This window comes from Ptiloglossa arizonensis, chromosome 2 (assembly GCF_051014685.1).
Source record: "Ptiloglossa arizonensis isolate GNS036 chromosome 2, iyPtiAriz1_principal, whole genome shotgun sequence".
Classification (NCBI taxonomy): domain Eukaryota; kingdom Metazoa; phylum Arthropoda; class Insecta; order Hymenoptera; family Colletidae; genus Ptiloglossa; species Ptiloglossa arizonensis.
Window position 1 is genome coordinate 19,107,132 of NC_135049.1, and position 18,258 is coordinate 19,125,389.

At 41.9% G+C, this 18,258-nt stretch overlaps 1 protein-coding gene across 9 annotated transcripts in view; it reads right to left on the minus strand.

Annotated features, from left to right (window-relative positions):
* LOC143143825 (uncharacterized) overlaps positions 1-18,258 on the minus strand; it is a 134,402-nt gene that overhangs the window by 9,813 nt on the left and 106,331 nt on the right. For 6 of the 9 annotated variants that reach the window (XM_076305546.1, XM_076305548.1, XM_076305555.1 and 3 more), the window contains exons 8-10: positions 16,353-16,573; positions 11,825-12,035; positions 7,662-8,009 (exon numbers count right to left, since the gene is read on the minus strand). In XM_076305546.1, coding sequence (XP_076161661.1) covers positions 7,662-8,009; positions 11,825-12,035; positions 16,353-16,573 — 780 coding nt within the window. The remainder of the gene's footprint in view (positions 1-7,661; positions 8,010-11,824; positions 12,036-16,352; positions 16,574-18,258) is intronic. The other 3 variants (XM_076305549.1, XM_076305551.1, XM_076305547.1) reach the window with 2 other exon arrangements.

Consider the following 18,258-nt stretch of genomic DNA (forward strand, 5'->3'; position numbering starts at 1 on the left):
GTCGAAACAGTTGAATAATATTACTCCAAAATTGCTCTGGAAAGACGAAATAAAATGTTTACTTTATCCATATTCGGTTCTATATAGGCATCCATCTTTGATCTCGTATACTATACTAAATCAGGCACAAGTACAGTACAAAGACCAGTGTACCTGCAATTTTTATTTACGATTGTCACCGACTTCCGAGTTCTGTTGACAATCGTTTGAGTGTCATCGGCAGCAAAATCTAGACAACGGGACGCAGCGCGTGGCAGTGGGATAACACGATGCATAATGCAAATTACGAGTACTCGAACGCGCGGTATACATTCCGCTGTAAAGCATCGTGATTCATCGCGACAAGCGTCACGCAGGCATCGATTGCCACTCGAAGCATTTTTTATCGAAAGCGCGCGAGAGGCGCGACGTATCCGCGAAAAAGGTCGAAAAACTCCCTGGTTCGGTCGACCGTCAACGTTCTAGGGTGCTCGTCATGTGTTTCGTTGGGGCGTCAGTCGAGGATCCTCTTACGCGCCACTTTTTCGGTAGATCGTCTATTACCGTCTCTCTTTCTCCGCGTTTCGTTGCGCACCAGACGCTACGCGAAACTCTTGCATCGTCTCGACACCCGATAGGACGTCGAGAGCCAAAGAAAAATACCGATGTCCTCGACGGCGCGCGCGTCGTCCCTCAACGAAACCCAACGGGACTCGAACAGCGATCTCCGAACAGCTCTTCCCGTGCAAAAGTGTTCTTACCTCGATCGAAGACGTAAAACGGCGCCGTAACTCGTCCGAAGTCTCTTCGTGAATGTCGACAATTGCTGGAAAGATCCCCCCCACCACGCTCTCTCCGTACGAACCCCGTAACGAGCACCCCCGAGTATCGGCGAAAGTTCTCGAGTAAAGCCTCGAGCGCGCGGTACGCGACAAAACGAAGGAGACGACAAACGTTCGATGAGACGCTCGCGTTTTAAACCGTGTGAAACAGAGGCGTTGAAACACTCGAACCAAATCGAGTTGTACTCGGTTCGAACAGTCGAGCCGATCGGAGCAGCTCGAAAGAATCGAGCAACTTGAATCGAAACGAGTATAACTCGAGAAAACCGAGCGACTTGGAAGAATCGAGTTGTTCTGAGTTATTCTAAAAATGTTACGAACGACAGTTGTTTGGTACCAAGAGAAGCGTGCGATGCGATAATTAATTTTTTTGCTATTTTACATCGAGACTTTTAAGCTTAACATATCACAGTTGACCGTGCTAGTCAAATACGAAATGAATAATGATTAAGGTATACGGAGTAAAAAATAAACAATTACCGAGATATTCTCCGGTGAAAGACGATGGAACTTTTGTGCATGAACAATTCTTACGTTTGTCTCCTCGATACACGAGTTTCGTGTTTATAACGATAAAAAAACTACCGCACTGTACGCTCCACTTGATACTACACAACTTTCGTTCGAAACATTTTGCATCCAACGAACGTAGCTATAGTTTATACAGCTGATGGAGTTAAACAACTTACCCTGTATATTTCAATTATACGTACTAACATGCACAACTACTTTAAATAACGTTTCAAGCATTCGCAACGCTCGATTCTTTCGAGTTCTCGGATCGGATGAAAAATACGTGTCCGGTGTCGGTTCGAATTTCGAGCTACTCGTTCGAGTACTTGAACACCTCTAGTGTGAAACGCTCTCTACGGACCCTCGGGGCCGTTTTATTTCCCCGATGAGTCGCGAAGTTACCCGCGTCAGTGTGCACACACACCGCAAGCGTGCGTACATTTCTCTCGAACTTCTTCGTGCGTGGAGAGATTTTCTCGGATGTACTCGGGGGAATAACCGTGATCGAATCGAAGTGACAAAAAAAATAAGAAAAATTCGAGAAAAAAAAAGAAGTAAGTTCAAAGATAGGAGAGAGGAGTGTAGGAATTTCGTAGACGCCCACGATTTTTCTTCACCTGTCGTCTACTTTTCTCTACAGTTTCTACGTGCTGGACTCTCTACTTGCAAACTGCTACTACAGCTACCAGACGCACGCACGCAGGCACGCGGGCACGCACGCACATACGCACGTACGCGCATGCGCACGCGCACGCGCACGCTAGCCTAGTTCTCTAGCGAGCGGGTGGTAGTAGTTATACTTTCTCTCGGCGGAGCTCACGAAAGCGCAGAGAAGGCAAAAACGAAGCCGAAAACGGTTCTCTTTGAACCGGCGTTTACCAGATATTTACGGGGCAGCCTCGTTCTCTTTTTGCCGGAAGAAACGGAGGAACAGTTTCTTTTTTGTTTCACGCTCTATTTCCGTGCTGGAAGTATCGGCCCGACGGGTGTACACGCGCGCGCATGCGCGCACGTCTACACACACGTCTCTGCGAAAATTTGCGCGGATGCAAGAACAAGCTACCGGGAAAAATAAAAAATTTAGAGAGAAAGAGAGAGAGAGACACAGAGAGATAAAGAGATAGAGACAGAGAGAAAGAGTGAAAGAGAACGGGGGTGGGTAAATTTGGCGGGCGGGGGGGCAGAGAGAGATAAAAAGAAAGACGAAAGCGGGCGAAACAAATACAGCACTTACCGTGACGACACAAGCAGAGCGCATCAACCAAATTAATCGATACACGTACATACGTATGTATGTATATACTCGACTAGAGATACTGCAAAACAGGGAAGCGGTGTCTCGGGGGTGGCTAAGATGCTCGAATTGAACGGTGTAGGGGGAGGGGGGAATTAGGTCGGGGGTGGACAGTGATAGAGAGAAAGAGAGAGAGAGAGTGTGTGTGAGAGAGAGAGAGAGTTTGAGATTCTCATAGAAGAGTATACCGAACGTAGGAGAGAGGAACGTCAAACGTAAAACAACACAAAGGGTAATGACAATAATTTATTGTTGTCAAAGGGTAATTACGCTCTACAAAGAAATGATAAATCGTTGGTGGTGTCCGAACAATAAGTACGGAATTACTTAAGAAAGGCAAAAGCACCGGCACGCAGAACCGTCCGGTACGAGAAATAGAAAGAGAAATAGACAGATCGACGGATAAATAGATAGACGGATAGATAGATACATAGTTATAGATAAGAGACCGATAGAGTGTAGTGTGCGTGTGGGAGAGCCGCGAAATGGAACACAAACGAACGACTCGGTGTGATCGATCGTAGTGGATGCAACTTTCACATCGTGGGCTCAAGGCACAACGAGCGTATTGCGGGAAAAAAAAAATAGAGAGAGAGGGAGAGAGAAAAAGAGCGAGAGATAGAGATAGAGAGAAATATATATATATATATATATATATATATATATATGTATAGAGAGAGAGAGAGAGAGAGGGAAAAATAATAAAAAAAAAATATATATATATATACGTACACAGGAGAAACGCAGAAATAACTTAGAGTACGCTTGTGTTTACCGACGGTTCTGCGAACACTGCACTCGTAATTAAATGAGTAACAATAATAATGGCATAATAATCATAATAATAACAATAATAATAATAATTAATAATAATAATTAATAATAATAATTAATAATAATAATAATATCAACGCGTTTTGCAAGTAATAATGAACGGTGTTCTTTTTTTTTTTTTTAATATATACGAATCGTACGTAACTTTTTCTTCGTATGTATACATACATATATATGTATATACGCGTGTATATATATGTATATATATAGATATTTGTAAATTTATATATATATATACATATACATATATATATATATATATATGTATAGACCGAGCTAGCTATAGCTAAAAATATAAACGCGGACAACTTTACAGTAAACATACATGAACGCAAAAAAGTAAGACTACTGGTCAAAGTAAAGGAGGCTAAATCTGAGACGGGGAGTTTCGCACAAAGATATGTGGAGAGCAAGAGGGGACGTGTACTCCAGGAGCAAAGAGGCAGAGGGTGGGGGGTTGGTGAGGGCCTTTAACGGAGTCTTCCAACGACGAGGGGGCGGTCGTAACAAAGTAACAAAGTTTACTACAAAATAGTCTCGTGACGAAAATTAAAAAGAGACGACGAAAAGAAAAAAAAAAAAAAGAACTCGTAATCGTGGTTGTGTGTAAAAACGAACGAGGCTTATAAAAAGTTCTACCGGGTGGTCTCTCGACGCGTACCAGCCAATCGTATAAAAGTTTGACGAACGACGTCGAGAGATCGTCCGTGGAATGACGAAATATATGTGCGGGAAACGTCGACGAGAAAATCCAGGAAAGCTGAATGGTGTCTCGTTTTTACATTTTTCTTTCTTTTTTTTTTTTTTTTTCGTAATAAATTTCCGGCCTCGATCGCGTTCGACGAATTTCGCGAACAATTGCACGCGATTCGAGCGGTAGCTGGAATTATCAACGTCGACGTTCCACCAACGGAGAATTTCAAGAAAGAGTGTAGAAAAGTGTGGACTTCTTTTTCCAGCTTTGAATTACCCTCCTGGTGTGTGCGTGTATGTGTGTGCGTTCGCGTTTTCGTTACAGTAACTAAAAAAAGAAAAAAAAAAAAAAAAAGAATTGTGTGCCGTAGGGATTGATCCAGACCCTCGAGCAGTCCCGACATTACGGTTCGACGTTTAACAAGCGGCAAGCTGACGAAAACGATAAACGAGGGAGGAGAGATAGCCCCGGCAATCAACGTGGGCGTTACGACTCTAATCTCGAGCTCCGTGATTTTTAAATAAGGAAAGCTATACAGACGAAAAGAGAGCACGATGCAACGCGATCATTATAACCTTTGTCGATCCTCTTCGTACCTAACACACGGGGGATAATGAAAGCACTGCGAGCGTACATCGAAGGGCATTGTTAAGCGACACGAGATTATAGGTTAAAGGTCGAACGAGGTCTCGACGTTTCTTCTATTTGCAAGAAGATGATCGGATAATTTTTATCCGCTCCGGGTTCGACCGCGATGCGTTTAAAGTTCAGTTTCGATTCTTCTCTACGTTTAAAGCTCAGTCCCGATCCTTCTCCACGTATAATGTTCAGTTTCGATCCTTCTCCACGTTTAAAGTTCAGTTTCGATTCTTCTCTACGTTTATACATTTCAATGTCATTTTCTTGCTCCCTTCGTATTAACACGTGACACGTTCCTTCTGGACAGAGTTAGTCAACGATTAATCAATTGTTTTTTTCTTTTCTTTGAGCCTTGAACATCGCTACAAATACGAGATAATTGCACTTGCGTAATTGATTGAATAAAAGCTACCTATACAAATACAATAACACTAACGCGAATACTTGTCAAAAAATATCTACTTTATCCAGCGATTGTTAACAATTCGTAATCGTTCAGTTAATCGTAAATAATTCATATTTAACAACAATTTATCAACAACGACTTCGTAGATGTTCGAATAGGAAAGTATTTTGTTCAATTACGAGTAATGTAATTATTTTCTTTTCTTTTTTCCTTTCTTCCTTTCGGGGGAGGGGGACTTTATCGCGAGTCACTTATACAAAATGCGAGAGAGAAGCGACCAAGTGCGTAAGAAGTAGCGTAATAGCGAGAACCGTGAAAAAGTATATAAAGAGTGCAAAAGCTGCGTATAATGTACAAGGGCAGTATAGATCTTCCAACGTTTGATCGATTCTCACGATTATTCGACGCTTTCGTGCGACTCGTAGAAAGATAAAAATTTACGCAGTTTTCGAACATACATATATACACAAATGATTCGCGAAACCGAACAAATATCCTCGTCCTTCGCGACAAGAAGAACGAACGTCGATCGTCGAGGAACGGTGTCTATACGTTGAGAGCTTGCGAGTTCTCAACGTGGAGGGAACGCGGGTTTCTCGTTTCTTTGAATTCCTCCGATTCGTTCTCGTTCTTGCGGAACAGGCACGAATCGAAAATATTACAGTAGGAGTAGCGAGCTTTTAACGTATACATCGACGTTGTCCAACGTGGCGGGTCCTCGTGCACTTGTCTCTACTTTCGTTCCTCTCCGGCGCAACTTACCTACGATGTCATCGAAACCACGCGACGTTAAAGTGGCAGCCATAAGTGTGAGTGTCGCACGAATTGGCCAACGTTGAGTTGAAACGGTGGTGGGGGAATCCGAAATGCAAGACCCAGCTTTGGACACCGGCGTTGCAAGCCAAAACAAGCTCTCAACGAACAGATACCGTAACTCACTTTCGATATTGGTGCTCGCGTTCGTATGCGCGAGCGCGTGTACATTGCGACAAGGTACAAAAATAATTTGTTCTCTTTCGATCGAAATTCTCGATACAGCGTGGAGCGCGGCACGCGCTCGAGACAGACACGTCTCGAGACGACTGTCGTCACATCGGTCCTCGCGGACTTTTTCGACGCGCGGTAAATAATAGCAGGTCACGTGGAAACTGTGAGATCACGACGTTCGTGACGAAACCAAGTTGCGAGACGTCGATTGGAAACCATCCCGGGCCAAAATACACGTACGAATTACGAACGTAACTGACACGATTCGTGGCAGACTGGTCTCGAAACCGCGTCAGAGGAAGCTCTTCCAAGAAGATCGTTCACTGCTCCCTGCCAAGTCCCGAGAGAAAAAAACGCGCGCGGAATTCGCAAACGGTTCCGGCGAACCGTACAGTCGCGAGACGTTGACAACGGGACAAGAAAGAAGCGACTTTTATCGTGAATTCGAGATGCTTTTTACAGAGCACGGAAGTCCACCGAAGAGATTGATTCTGAACGGTCGGACGATATTAAAGAACGTTCCCTAAAAGAAAGCTTTTACTCGCCTCTACCGTTAAATTTTTTATCCTCGTTCCTTTAAGAGTAAACCGAAGCTACAAGCACTCTCCATTTTAAGGACAAATTGCCATGACGCGCTAAATTGTAACTTCAAGCTCTTTCGTTAAACAGGACCAAATACGTACAGTGATTCTCGCTTTCGATCAACAAAATCGCTAGGTTCGAAAACGGGGAATTTATTTTCATCTCGAGCGGAAGATGAGCCTCGAACGATGGCAATAATCAAACACAGTGACTATGCGCGATCGAAATTTCGAAGAAAATGTTTATATTTCGTGTTACATCCTCCCTAGAGTGCTACGAACGAATAGAATAAATTTTCCCGATGAAAACGAGCCCAAACACGACCCGGTTCGGTCGAGGTTCGCGCGCTCCGTGCAATGGCGTCGCAAACGTCGGGCTCCGAACGCGTACAATTGAAAACGGTCCGAAGCGGGTCGAGTTTGGACTCGTTTCAATCGGGAGAACCTCGCCGATCCGTTGACGGTACTCTTATATCGAGACACGATAAAATAAAAAAAAGAATTTTAATTTCCACTGAAAACGTTGCGATAAATATGACACGCGCCGATGCGCGCGACGAATGATGAAACATTCCGCTCGAATTCGGTGAAAAAAAAAAAACTGGTCGCTCGAAAACAGGAATCACGTGTACCCTCGAAGCAACGTCCCGGATGCGTTTCTAGCATTGGCGTAGCAGCCACGGAGCGTGATCACGAGGCGCGATGCGAATCGTCTTCGTCAGCTTGGGCCTAGCGGTTCGACGTGGCAACGTCGCGCCGTGGTATCGTCCGGTATCGCGGCAACGCGACCGAACAACCTGTGTTCCGTTGCTGGATGTTCGCGACCGTACGTGTTCCCTTGTTCGATCTCGTTTATTGTTTTTGGTTTTCCGCTAGGCGAGCAGCAACTCACCGCGGTGATGGCGTTGCTGTTGCTGCGGTTGCTGTTGATGGTGTAGCTGACGATGATGGTGATGGGGATGATGGTGGTGATAATTGAGCGACGAGGACGGTGACGGGCAGAGGCTGCCGCCGCCTAGTTGCTGTTGTTGCTGTTGTAGCTGGTCGTCGTCGCGGGTCGGCGTCAAATCCAAGAACAGACCGGAGGTCGCGGAATCGATGCAACTGCAGGACTCAGTGCCCGTGGCGTTGCAGCCGGGGCAGCAGTCGGTCTCCGTGGCCAAACTCATCGGTGTCTCCGGCGAGTCCACGGGTCTCGTGCCAACGAACGAGCTCTCCATCCAACACAGCTTCACGCTCCCTTCGAGGAGAAGTTTCATTTCATTAGACACATCGCGAGGAGGTCGTCTCGTCGACGACGTATCCCCGGGACACCTCCACGGACGTTTACGATTCCGCGTACTCTTCCACGAAGAGCGCGGACACGCGTCGTGGGCGATCTCGAGGCTGTATCAAAATGTGTAATCTCTGTTCTGTCTGTAGCGGAGGAACGAACTGTTTTCCATAGAGTAACGCAACGAGCATAGTATTTTCTCATTCTCTGTCAGCTACCTCCCTCCGATCGCGCTTTGCGATCGTTCAACAACACCCCCCTCCCCCAAAAGGTATACGTCGATCCGATAGATCCTCCCAAGCAAACTCGCGGGCACGGCATCTGGCGGTTAATTCGTATTAGTGAAGCTCTCTAATACGGAAATATTAATTACAAACAAGCTGACGTTACAACAACAGGTAACAACAAACCGTGTTCCCGGTGTATTCGATTTGCGCGCGCGCGCGCGCGCGCGTACACACACACACACGTTGTTATCGTCGCGTCCACAGGCACAGACGGTTAGTAGAATGCTCGGAGGTGGGGGCCAGCAGCGCATGGACAAAAGCATGTTCGATGGCAAGTTTCTCCCGTGCAACGAGCGAATCCGGCTCGGATTGATGTTAATGCACCGACAGGCGAACCAACCGCGCAAGGACGTTTCTGTGCGAAGTGACCGGGCAGCCCACGTGCTTATCTTCGCGCTGTTTGTTTTAATTTCGTCTTAAGGTCAACCGCGAGAGAGCGGCGGGTAAGTTCGCCCGCACCGAAAAGCGCACGGAGACAAGAGGGGTGTGATTTAAACTTCAGGGTGATCTATTTCGGTGCCACGACGACCACAGGGGCTACAAGGCTATCGAAATAGCAACCAGAGTCGCTTCTGCATACTTTCGGCGAGACTCTCGTGATTAAAGGCGAAGGTAGACGGAAACACCGAACAACCGACAACATCTCGGAGCTCCCTCGGGACAGAGCCATGGGGAGGGATCGTTCGTTTCGAGTAACGGATACTTCGTGGATCTTGAGCCGTGCGTAAATATTCTCCTCGTCGTTCTCTTCGCTCCAAATGCGACCTCGTCGCGAATCTATGCTCTGGAAATACGATTCGGTGTCAAGGTTGCGTCGTTCGACGCCCAATCTCAGCAATCGTGGCGGAGTCTCGCCACCAGCCGATCACAGGGATGGTACTCCATTCGTTGTGGGGATCCCCGATACTAACTGGTTCTTCGTTACGTGGCGTTTCGAGAACGGTCACGATCGATCGACCCAACCAACTACGATCGATTCCACTGAATATCGTTCTCTCTTTATCTCTCTCTCTCTCTTTGTGGCGGTACGGGACGGTTCGGAGCTCTGTCTTGGGACGGGCCAGTCTTGTTTTTGAGCCTCGAACTTACGCGACAAAGACGATCGAGAAACTTTTGCGCTCTTGCGATACAAGAGCTTCACAATTGCACGATACCAAGGCAATTGGGAAATTTTTATATCATCGCGGACAGGTACAGGGGCCTCAAAATTAGACAAAAAGGATACGAAATTGACCGTAACCTCGCGATACAGGGACCTCGAATTGCACGCATCGAGACATTTTTATATACTCGCGGATAGGTGGTACAAGGGCCTCAATATTAGACAAAAAGGATACGAAATTGACCGTAATCTCGCGATACAAGGATCTCGAAATTGCACGAAAGAGACGATTATGGAATATTCACGTTCTACGTGGCGAGGTCTCGAAATTACACGAGGATCTTATCATAGTTCGAATTTTTTTACGATCTCGCAATCGAGACATTTTTATATCCTCGCGGATAGGTACAAGGACCTCAATATTAGACAAGAAAGATACGAAATTGACCATAATCTCGCGATACAAGGACCTCGAAATTGCACGAAAGAGACGATTATGAAATATTCACGTTCTACGTGGCGAGGTCTCGAAATTACACGAGGATCCTATCATAGTTTGAATTTTTTTACGATCTCGCGATACACGGGTCTCAAAATTGCACGAGAGAGACACTCGGGGAAGTTTTTTATAATCTCGCGATACAAGAGCCTCGACGAAATTACTACGAAAAAGATACTTAACGAATTGTTGTTATCTTACGATACGGGAGCTTTAAAATTACTACGGAACTGATAGTCAAGAAATGTGTACTCACACGATTTGGTAACAGTTTCGATACAAACAACAGTATTACCGTACTTCGTGCTGGGTCAGTTGACCCACCCAGTAAGTCTCCAAGATCCTATCTTGGACGTTATTAACTCTTTACGGTCGTATGCCTGCTCTCAGCCGCCACAGCAAGGAACCATATTAATCTTATACTTTATTCAACTACAGTTTAGTTTACACTTTCTCCTAAAGAATCTTTTCACGAACCAATACGGTGCTTCTATTAGAGATAACCGAATCCAGTAAAGTGGAAGGGCTTAACGATTTTCCTTAATGGAAAACTGCATATATCGCGGCGCTACGAAGATGTAAAAAGTAATGATTGTTCTGTACGTTCGAACGGAAAGACCAAGGTCGAAAGACACCAAACTAATTATTTTTGCGATACACGTAATCGAAAAGAATACACAGGTCTGTACGTTGGAGACTGTTTTGAAAGATACCACGCAATGGAGAACTATAAAATACAATTTTTGCATAAAAACATTACATCGAAACACACTGTTGTACGAACGTATATCTAAAGTTTACAAAAGACTCGATAAATCTTGTTTATCCTTTATAATCTTAAATGTTACGTATCATTGTTTTTTCAAGGGAAATTAATTCCAACACTCGTGTCCAAATTTAATACGACCGCAAAGGGTTAATTGTCCAAACTATCGAGGAATTGGTAACTGTTCGAACGACTGACACTATCATTGCCATTACCACTTGACAGAGGTATGATCTGCAATACACCTTCTCGTACCAAATACATTATCGCGCGAAAAAGAGATCGTTTAACGCACCAAGGAGCCTCTAGGAGGTAACCTCTGGTAATCTTCGAGAGATTTTGTTTGCATCGTGCTTAGAAGAACAACGATCGGGACGTTCTGTAACATCTTCTCGGTATTCGAACACAATTGCACGAAATGACAACTCTGTATCGATGGGGTTGTGGTCGGTTCACGTGCGTTCGAAGAGATGAATTTTCCTTTCGCAGAGACGAAAGTTACACAGTTGGAGGAGGGCGTGGGAGTAGGAGGACGGGGCGTTGGAGGAAACGTTCCAAAGAAAAAGAACAGTGGTAACGTCGCGTGAACGAAGCAACTCGCGATACTCTGAAAAGATACGGTGGTCTTGGGAGCACGTTCAAGTGCAGCATTCGCAGAATGAATGGAGGCTGCACGTGCACGACGATACTATTATAGTTTTCCCGCTCGTGAAAGGCTCGGTACGTTGAATGGGTCGGCGGAGGCAGGGGGCCGGGCTTTGAAAATGATTTTCGTTAGTAAACAGGACACGACGAACAGAGACAGCGAACTGGTAGTGCTTTTTTTCGTATTCTTTCTTTTCTTTTTTCCTTTTCTTTTTTCTTCTCCGAACGGCGACAGAGACGAGTAGAACAACAGAGAGGAAAAAAAATTAACTATTTTACAAACATTCCGTCGGAACGAGATACAGTGTATTATATCAAGAGACAAAACAAGAAGAGAGGCGTCTAAGGCCGCAGAGCGGATGCAGAGACATAGAGAACACATCAAGATGGAAAACTCAAAATTACCTTTCTCGTAGAGAGTAAAAGTGGTGATGGTTGTGGTGGTGGTGGGATGTTTTTTGGCATGGGTTGTTTAGTGCTCACCTCTGGGGCTGGTTGACCTTGCTCCGCCCCTGTCGTCCCAGTCTTCGGGTCGAGGGCGAGGCGAGAGCCTGCCACCTCCAGCAACCTCCTGACCGCTTTGCACGTAGTGCACAATGGCCGAGGTTACCTCCTTTATCGAGTTCCTTACTTCTAACTGCTGATTCGTTGTCTGCTGCTGCTGCTGTTGTTGTTGTTGCTGCTGCTGTTGCTGCTGCAAAAGAGTGTGGCGGTTTTACTGCTCGATTCTGCGAAGATTCGAGTACGAAGGGTTCGGAGAAGGGACGATTACATTGGGTTGTTCGGAAAGTCGCTTCGTTTTCCAAAATGGAGAATGTATAATTTAATAAAATGTTTACATACTCCAAAAAAATCGTGTTTCATTTTTACCAAAGGAAATGAAATCTCTATGGATGCTAACTTTAGATTTCCATTTGTAGTAAACTATTGGGTTGTTTGGAAAGTCGTTTCGTTTTCCAAAATGGAGAATGTATAATTTAATAAAATTGTTTGTACACTCTAAAAAAATCGTGTTTCATTTTTATAAAAAAAAAAAAATGAAATCTCTATCGATGCTACCTCTCGACCTCCATTTGTAGTAAACTATTCAGTTGTTCAGAAAGTTGTTTCGTTTTCCAAAATGGAGAATGTATAATTTAATAAAATTGTTTGTACACTCTAAAAAAATCGTGTTTCATTTTTACCAAAGCAAACGAAATCTCTATCGATGCTGACTCTAGACTTCCATTTGTAGTAAACTATTGAGTTGTTCGGAAAGTCGTTTCGTTTTCCAAAATGGAGAATGTATAATTTAATAAAATTGTTTGTACACTCTAAAAAAATCGTGTTTCAGTTTTACCAAAGAAAATGAAATCTCTATGGATGCTAACTTTAGATTTCCATTTGTAGTAAACTATTGGGTTGTTCGGAAAGTCGTTTCGTTTTCCAAAATGGAGAATGTATAATTTAATAAAATTGTTTGTATACTTTAAAAATATTGTGTTTCATTTTCACCAAAGAAAACGAAATCTCTATCGATGTTGACTCTCGACTTCCATTTGTGGTAAACTATTGGGTTGTTCGGAAAGTCGTTTCGTTTTCCAAAATGGAGAATGTATAATTTAATAAAATTGTTTGTATACTTTAAAAATATTGTGTTTCATTTTCACCAAAGAAAACGAAATCTCTATCGATGCTAACTCTAGACTTCTATTTGTAGTAAACTATTGGGTTGTTCGAAAGTCGTTTCGTTTTCCAAAATGGAGAATGTATGATTTAATAAATAATAGCGTATGTGATTAAAAAAAAAATATCTCGGGTCACACTCGAGCGTTGCTAATTTATTTCCTGCATTTACAATTAGGCAATTATTTGCAAAAATTTTACCGATTATTGATAATTAACGAATTCCACTACTTAAAATTATACCTTTGATTCTCTTGAGATTCTATTTTGTAATTTATAATTATCACTGCGCTTCTTCTATCGAAAGTACCTTACACCAGAGTCGTATAATTTTAATCGATGGATTATCAACACATTACAGTGCCATTTGATCAAAACTGTTTTCAAATTGGCATCAAATTGTATTATTTTATTCAGAAAAAATATGAATAAATATCAAGTCCGAAAAATATCGAAATACCTCCGGTCTTCGAATCTACGAACAAACGATGCTGGGAACAAACATTTAGTCTCTCGAAATCTGTGTTGTTACGATGACATCGAGTTTAAATTTAAATAAAAAGTTTCACAACTCGTTGCAACTTTTGTAATCCCACGAAAATGTTACTACCTGTTCCTAACTCAACGTTACACGCCCGTTAAAAGTTTTCAATCGATATCGTTGCACAAAAGTTTCGCTAACAGTTAACAAACGTTAAAATTTGTTACTTTTATTTCCTTCTACGCGCAATAAAAATTAATAAATGTTAAAGTTTCTTAATTTGTCCCTAGTATACCATTAATATTGACACTTTAAGCAAGTTACTTACCAAATAACTTTACCGAGTACCTTATTCAATTTATTATACAAAAAAAAAAAAAAAGAAAGAAACTGAGCGCTTGTAATCACGTCGATGCGAGTATATTGTTCGAAAAGCGATGTTCGTTTAGAATTGTTCGCAAAATTTGGAAAGCAAAGTGTAACCTCGAACCGGTCGCGGCCATGGCTGACCCCTGCCCCGCCCACGTTCTCTTCGCTTTCCTCTTTGTCCAATTTATTTTTAATTTGCGCAGACAGCGCGCAAATGCTGCGAGGTTTCTAATATTAGAAATTCTGGCAGAAATCCTCGTCCTGGCGTCTACGTGGCCTTTGCAACCCGCGACAAATTGACTGTTACCCGAAGCGCCCTCCTGTTAAGGTTCAACTGGCCAGAGATTTTATTCGACTTCACCAATTATACGTATACTAATATATTTGATCGTTACTAATATATTTAGCAATACAAGAACTTTAACAATTAACAAAAACACTATGTTTCACGATTGCATCTTTCGTCATTGACGATCATTATCGTCGCGACGAATCCAAGTTCACGATCACGCTCGTCGCAGATTTATTTTATTTGCACATTGAAACGAGCAACGCTTCTAGGGGAGAATCGATCGCAAAATTTGATTATATTCTTATTTTAAAATTGAAGGTACTCCAGATCTCTTTATAATTTCAATTGTTCAAATTTTCCTCATTTCCAACGACCGGTGGGAAACATTTCTAATAATAACGAACACATCAGAAGTCGCGCGGGCTGAGTGAAAGAAGACTCGGAATATTTTTAATTTGACGAGTATTTGTAACGGGCGTTAGAGAAGTTGTAAATTTGAAATGGAGATTCAAGTGGTTCGTGTATCTGGCCTCTTGTGATATTTGTTGCGTGAGTCGTTAATTGACAATGTTTTGAATAAAAGATGCCGCGAGATTCGTGAGACCTTCCGGTACACGTGAGAAGTTTCCCACTGTTGCGTTTAAAATTTGACGACCGGCGCCAATTTCCTTGTCCTTGCGGTGGATGTTTAAATTTCTTTGGCATTATTGTTCAACGCGTACAAAAGAGTCTGTTAGACGTTTGACGTTTACGAGATCCAGACAGATATCTTTAATAAATTCGTAGAAAGCAGCGTGCTAACCGAGCTTTCACAATGTCAGATTACTGTACCGAGTGATAAAGCTAGAACCACAATAAAAAGAAACAAGTAATTCCTCGGTAAACATAATATTTCCAAAATTGCTATAAAATTTTTAATATTTACGTTCTTTCGTTCAATAGAAGTATAGTTATTTTATACGTCACGATCTATTGAACAAAATTTCTTGCACCTGAATCTTCGTATCGTTAATATTTGAAACGTCTGTGATTAAAGTCTGAACTCTGAAAGAGTATATTGTATTCGTTTTGAAAACGATTAAGCACAGATAGTCATACGCGGGTGGAAAAACACGTTTTTTTGCGTTACAAACAAATAACTAAAGAAAGAAAATTTACGAAGTTTGGATAATAAAATTCTTCCTCTCGTTTTGTACAATGTCAAGGTGATTTATCCAATCAGATTAGAAACTATTTACCACCGTAAACGGATAAATATAATATTGGTACAATGAACTTTGATAATTGAAAAAATCCAAAGAGAACTACCCGTTCCACTTACAACATGACTCGTTTTCAAGTAACCATCTCTTCTCACTTGTCGACGCGAGACACGAAAGAAATTCCCATACCATTGGATTGCATTTATCAAGGTTTGTTCTACAGAGATTACTTTTATCGAGGTTCCACCGCGCACGTCTTTCTGACGTTGGTTAAATTTTTTTTATAAAACTACACACCTCCTACAAGAAACATTTAAGCTCGAAAGTTATAATTTAAATTTCAAGAAGTACTACGATCTTTTCTGTTCTACAGACATTACTTTTATCGAGGTTCCACCGTGCACGTCTCTTTGACGTTGGTTAAATTTTTTTTATAAAACTACACACCTCCTACAAGAAACATTTAAGCTCGAAAGTTATAATTTAAATTTCAAGAAGTACTACCATCTTTTCTGTTCTACAGAGATTACTTTTATCGAGGTTCCACCGCGCACGTCTTTCTGACGTTGGTTAAATACTTTTTTTTTTATAAAACTACACAGCTCCTACAAGAAGCATTTAAGCTCAAAAATTATAATTTAAATTTCAAAAAGTACTACCATCTTTTCTGATCCTCGATGTAAGTAAGCTCCTAATGTTTGATAACGTATCTCCGAGATAGACTGCACTCAGGATGGATTTAAAATTCTTTTCCTGGACGACACAAAAGAGCTCTCTGTACGATGGAGATTTAAAGAGAGTTTCGCATCGATATCTCTAATGATTCCACAAAGAGGAGCGTGTGACAGATTCTTAGGATAGTCTTGCCCGAGTTACACACAGGGTATTACACTGTACCAAATACACGGTGTCCCTTTCGTCTCTCGATGGATTCTCCAGAATCGTTCGAAAGTGTAATCTCTTATCTGTTTCGTCGAAATGAAAGAACTTCTGAACACGTACCTTGTTTGCTGCTTGCAACTGGGGAAGAATACCCTGAGCGAGACGTTCGGCCGGTGTTCGTGGATTTGTCAATCGTTCCTGTGAACGCCATCCCAAGTATGGTTGTCGATGATTGAACGACGACCGTGCCGAACTTGCTGGCGAACTTCCGGCGCTGTTCAGCAGACTGGTACTCCATCTTGAGAAGACAGGTGGTGTGGGACTTGGACTTAAAAGGGCACCTGAAAACATTTGCCAGAAAACAAGCTCGATAAAATTCTCAATTACGAACTATTGAGTTGTAATTATTGGATTGTTCCGAAGAGTCGTTTCCTTTTCCAAATTGGAGAATATGTAATTTAATTAAACGTTTGTACACTCTAAAAAAATCGTGTTTCATTTTCACCGAAAAAAAAAAACGAAATGACTTTCGAAAGTCATCAAAATTTTTTCAACGAAGAAACCAAATATTTTCTCAAGGTTGACACCGTGAATACTGTCGCCCTTTGAAATGGAAAAGAAAAGAAATTTTTATTTTACGAAAACAAATTTAACACGGCGATAAACTCAACGATTATTTCCCTTTTGTCGACCTCGTGTCAAATTTACGCAGAGTATATCTCAATGGTGTATTTTTTCAAACGAGGTTTCGAAATTTTTTTAAAGAACTTAAGCAGAGAACCGAGTAATTGGATTAAGGATTTCACGCACGACGTATGCGAATATGAGAAACGTATGCTAAATGTGATTAGAATATACGATTATGTAAAGCGACTTATGCAACGAAAACTTGCGCAAAATAAAGTAGTAATATTATTGTATTAATTTCTACTATACGCCGTGAATGCAGTAGATTCTCATACTATTAGTCACTAATAAAGAAACTGTAATTTTAACGTTGTGACTTAATTTAGGTTTTAATAACAGCAATTTTAGCTCCGTTTTTACATTGCACAAAGTTACGCGGTTCTTTTTTTGTACGCTCGTTACACTTACGTAATAAAGAAGGGTAACGGTAATAATAACGGTAATAATAATAATTGGAAAACGGTTGGTTTTTTTTAAATCAAACGCGTTTGATACTTTTCTATTTAACCTTGACGAGTGCACACGAGCGTCTGTACAATGAATTCGCGAATACTTTGTACAGTTTCATGTTTAAGGTCTACAATATAACGATACCACGTCGGAATCCTGACTCGTTTTACAAGCTGTTCGTTACTTGATCCGTCTTTGAAATCGATTACAACAGTAGACACTTTGACCGATGGTTTTGTAAGTCGAGCGATTGGCCAGCGTTGCTAGGGAAGTTTTCAACGATGAAATAAATGCTTATCAACGGTTTAAGTCGACATGTTACGATGTCACCGATATACTGAACGAACCTAAGAATGTTTCAAACGAACATCGATAAATTCTTGACAATGTACCACTTCTTATCGTTCGTCTTCGACGGAGATAACTTAAAAATTTCGAGCAATTATTTCTCTACGAAACGGTCGATAAAAATTTTAGATAAAAATAGTCAAATCTTCGCGAGAGTTTGCGGGAAAATAGTGACAAATTTCGTTAAAATTTATACACGTTTCGCTTTACAAATCACTACTTCATTTAAATTCGATCAATCGTTCGATTTTAATATTGTTACGTAGCCACGGTTTCTCTATTTGCTAACAATTATTTAATAAGTTTTACTTTTACAAATAGACGTTTAATTACAGACAGTTTGCACCAATTTGACCGTTCTCCAAATCTGTCCATTCCTTTCTTTAATTAGACCGTTCTATTCCTCGCTGTGTTCGAATAGTCTAAAAACGGGAGAAAAACATCAAAGACCGAGTTATCAAACCGAGACTCAAAATAGCAAACCGACCAGAAGGTTAAGGATTGCTTAACCTTCGTCGTGCCACGCGCGGGTCTCTTCAGA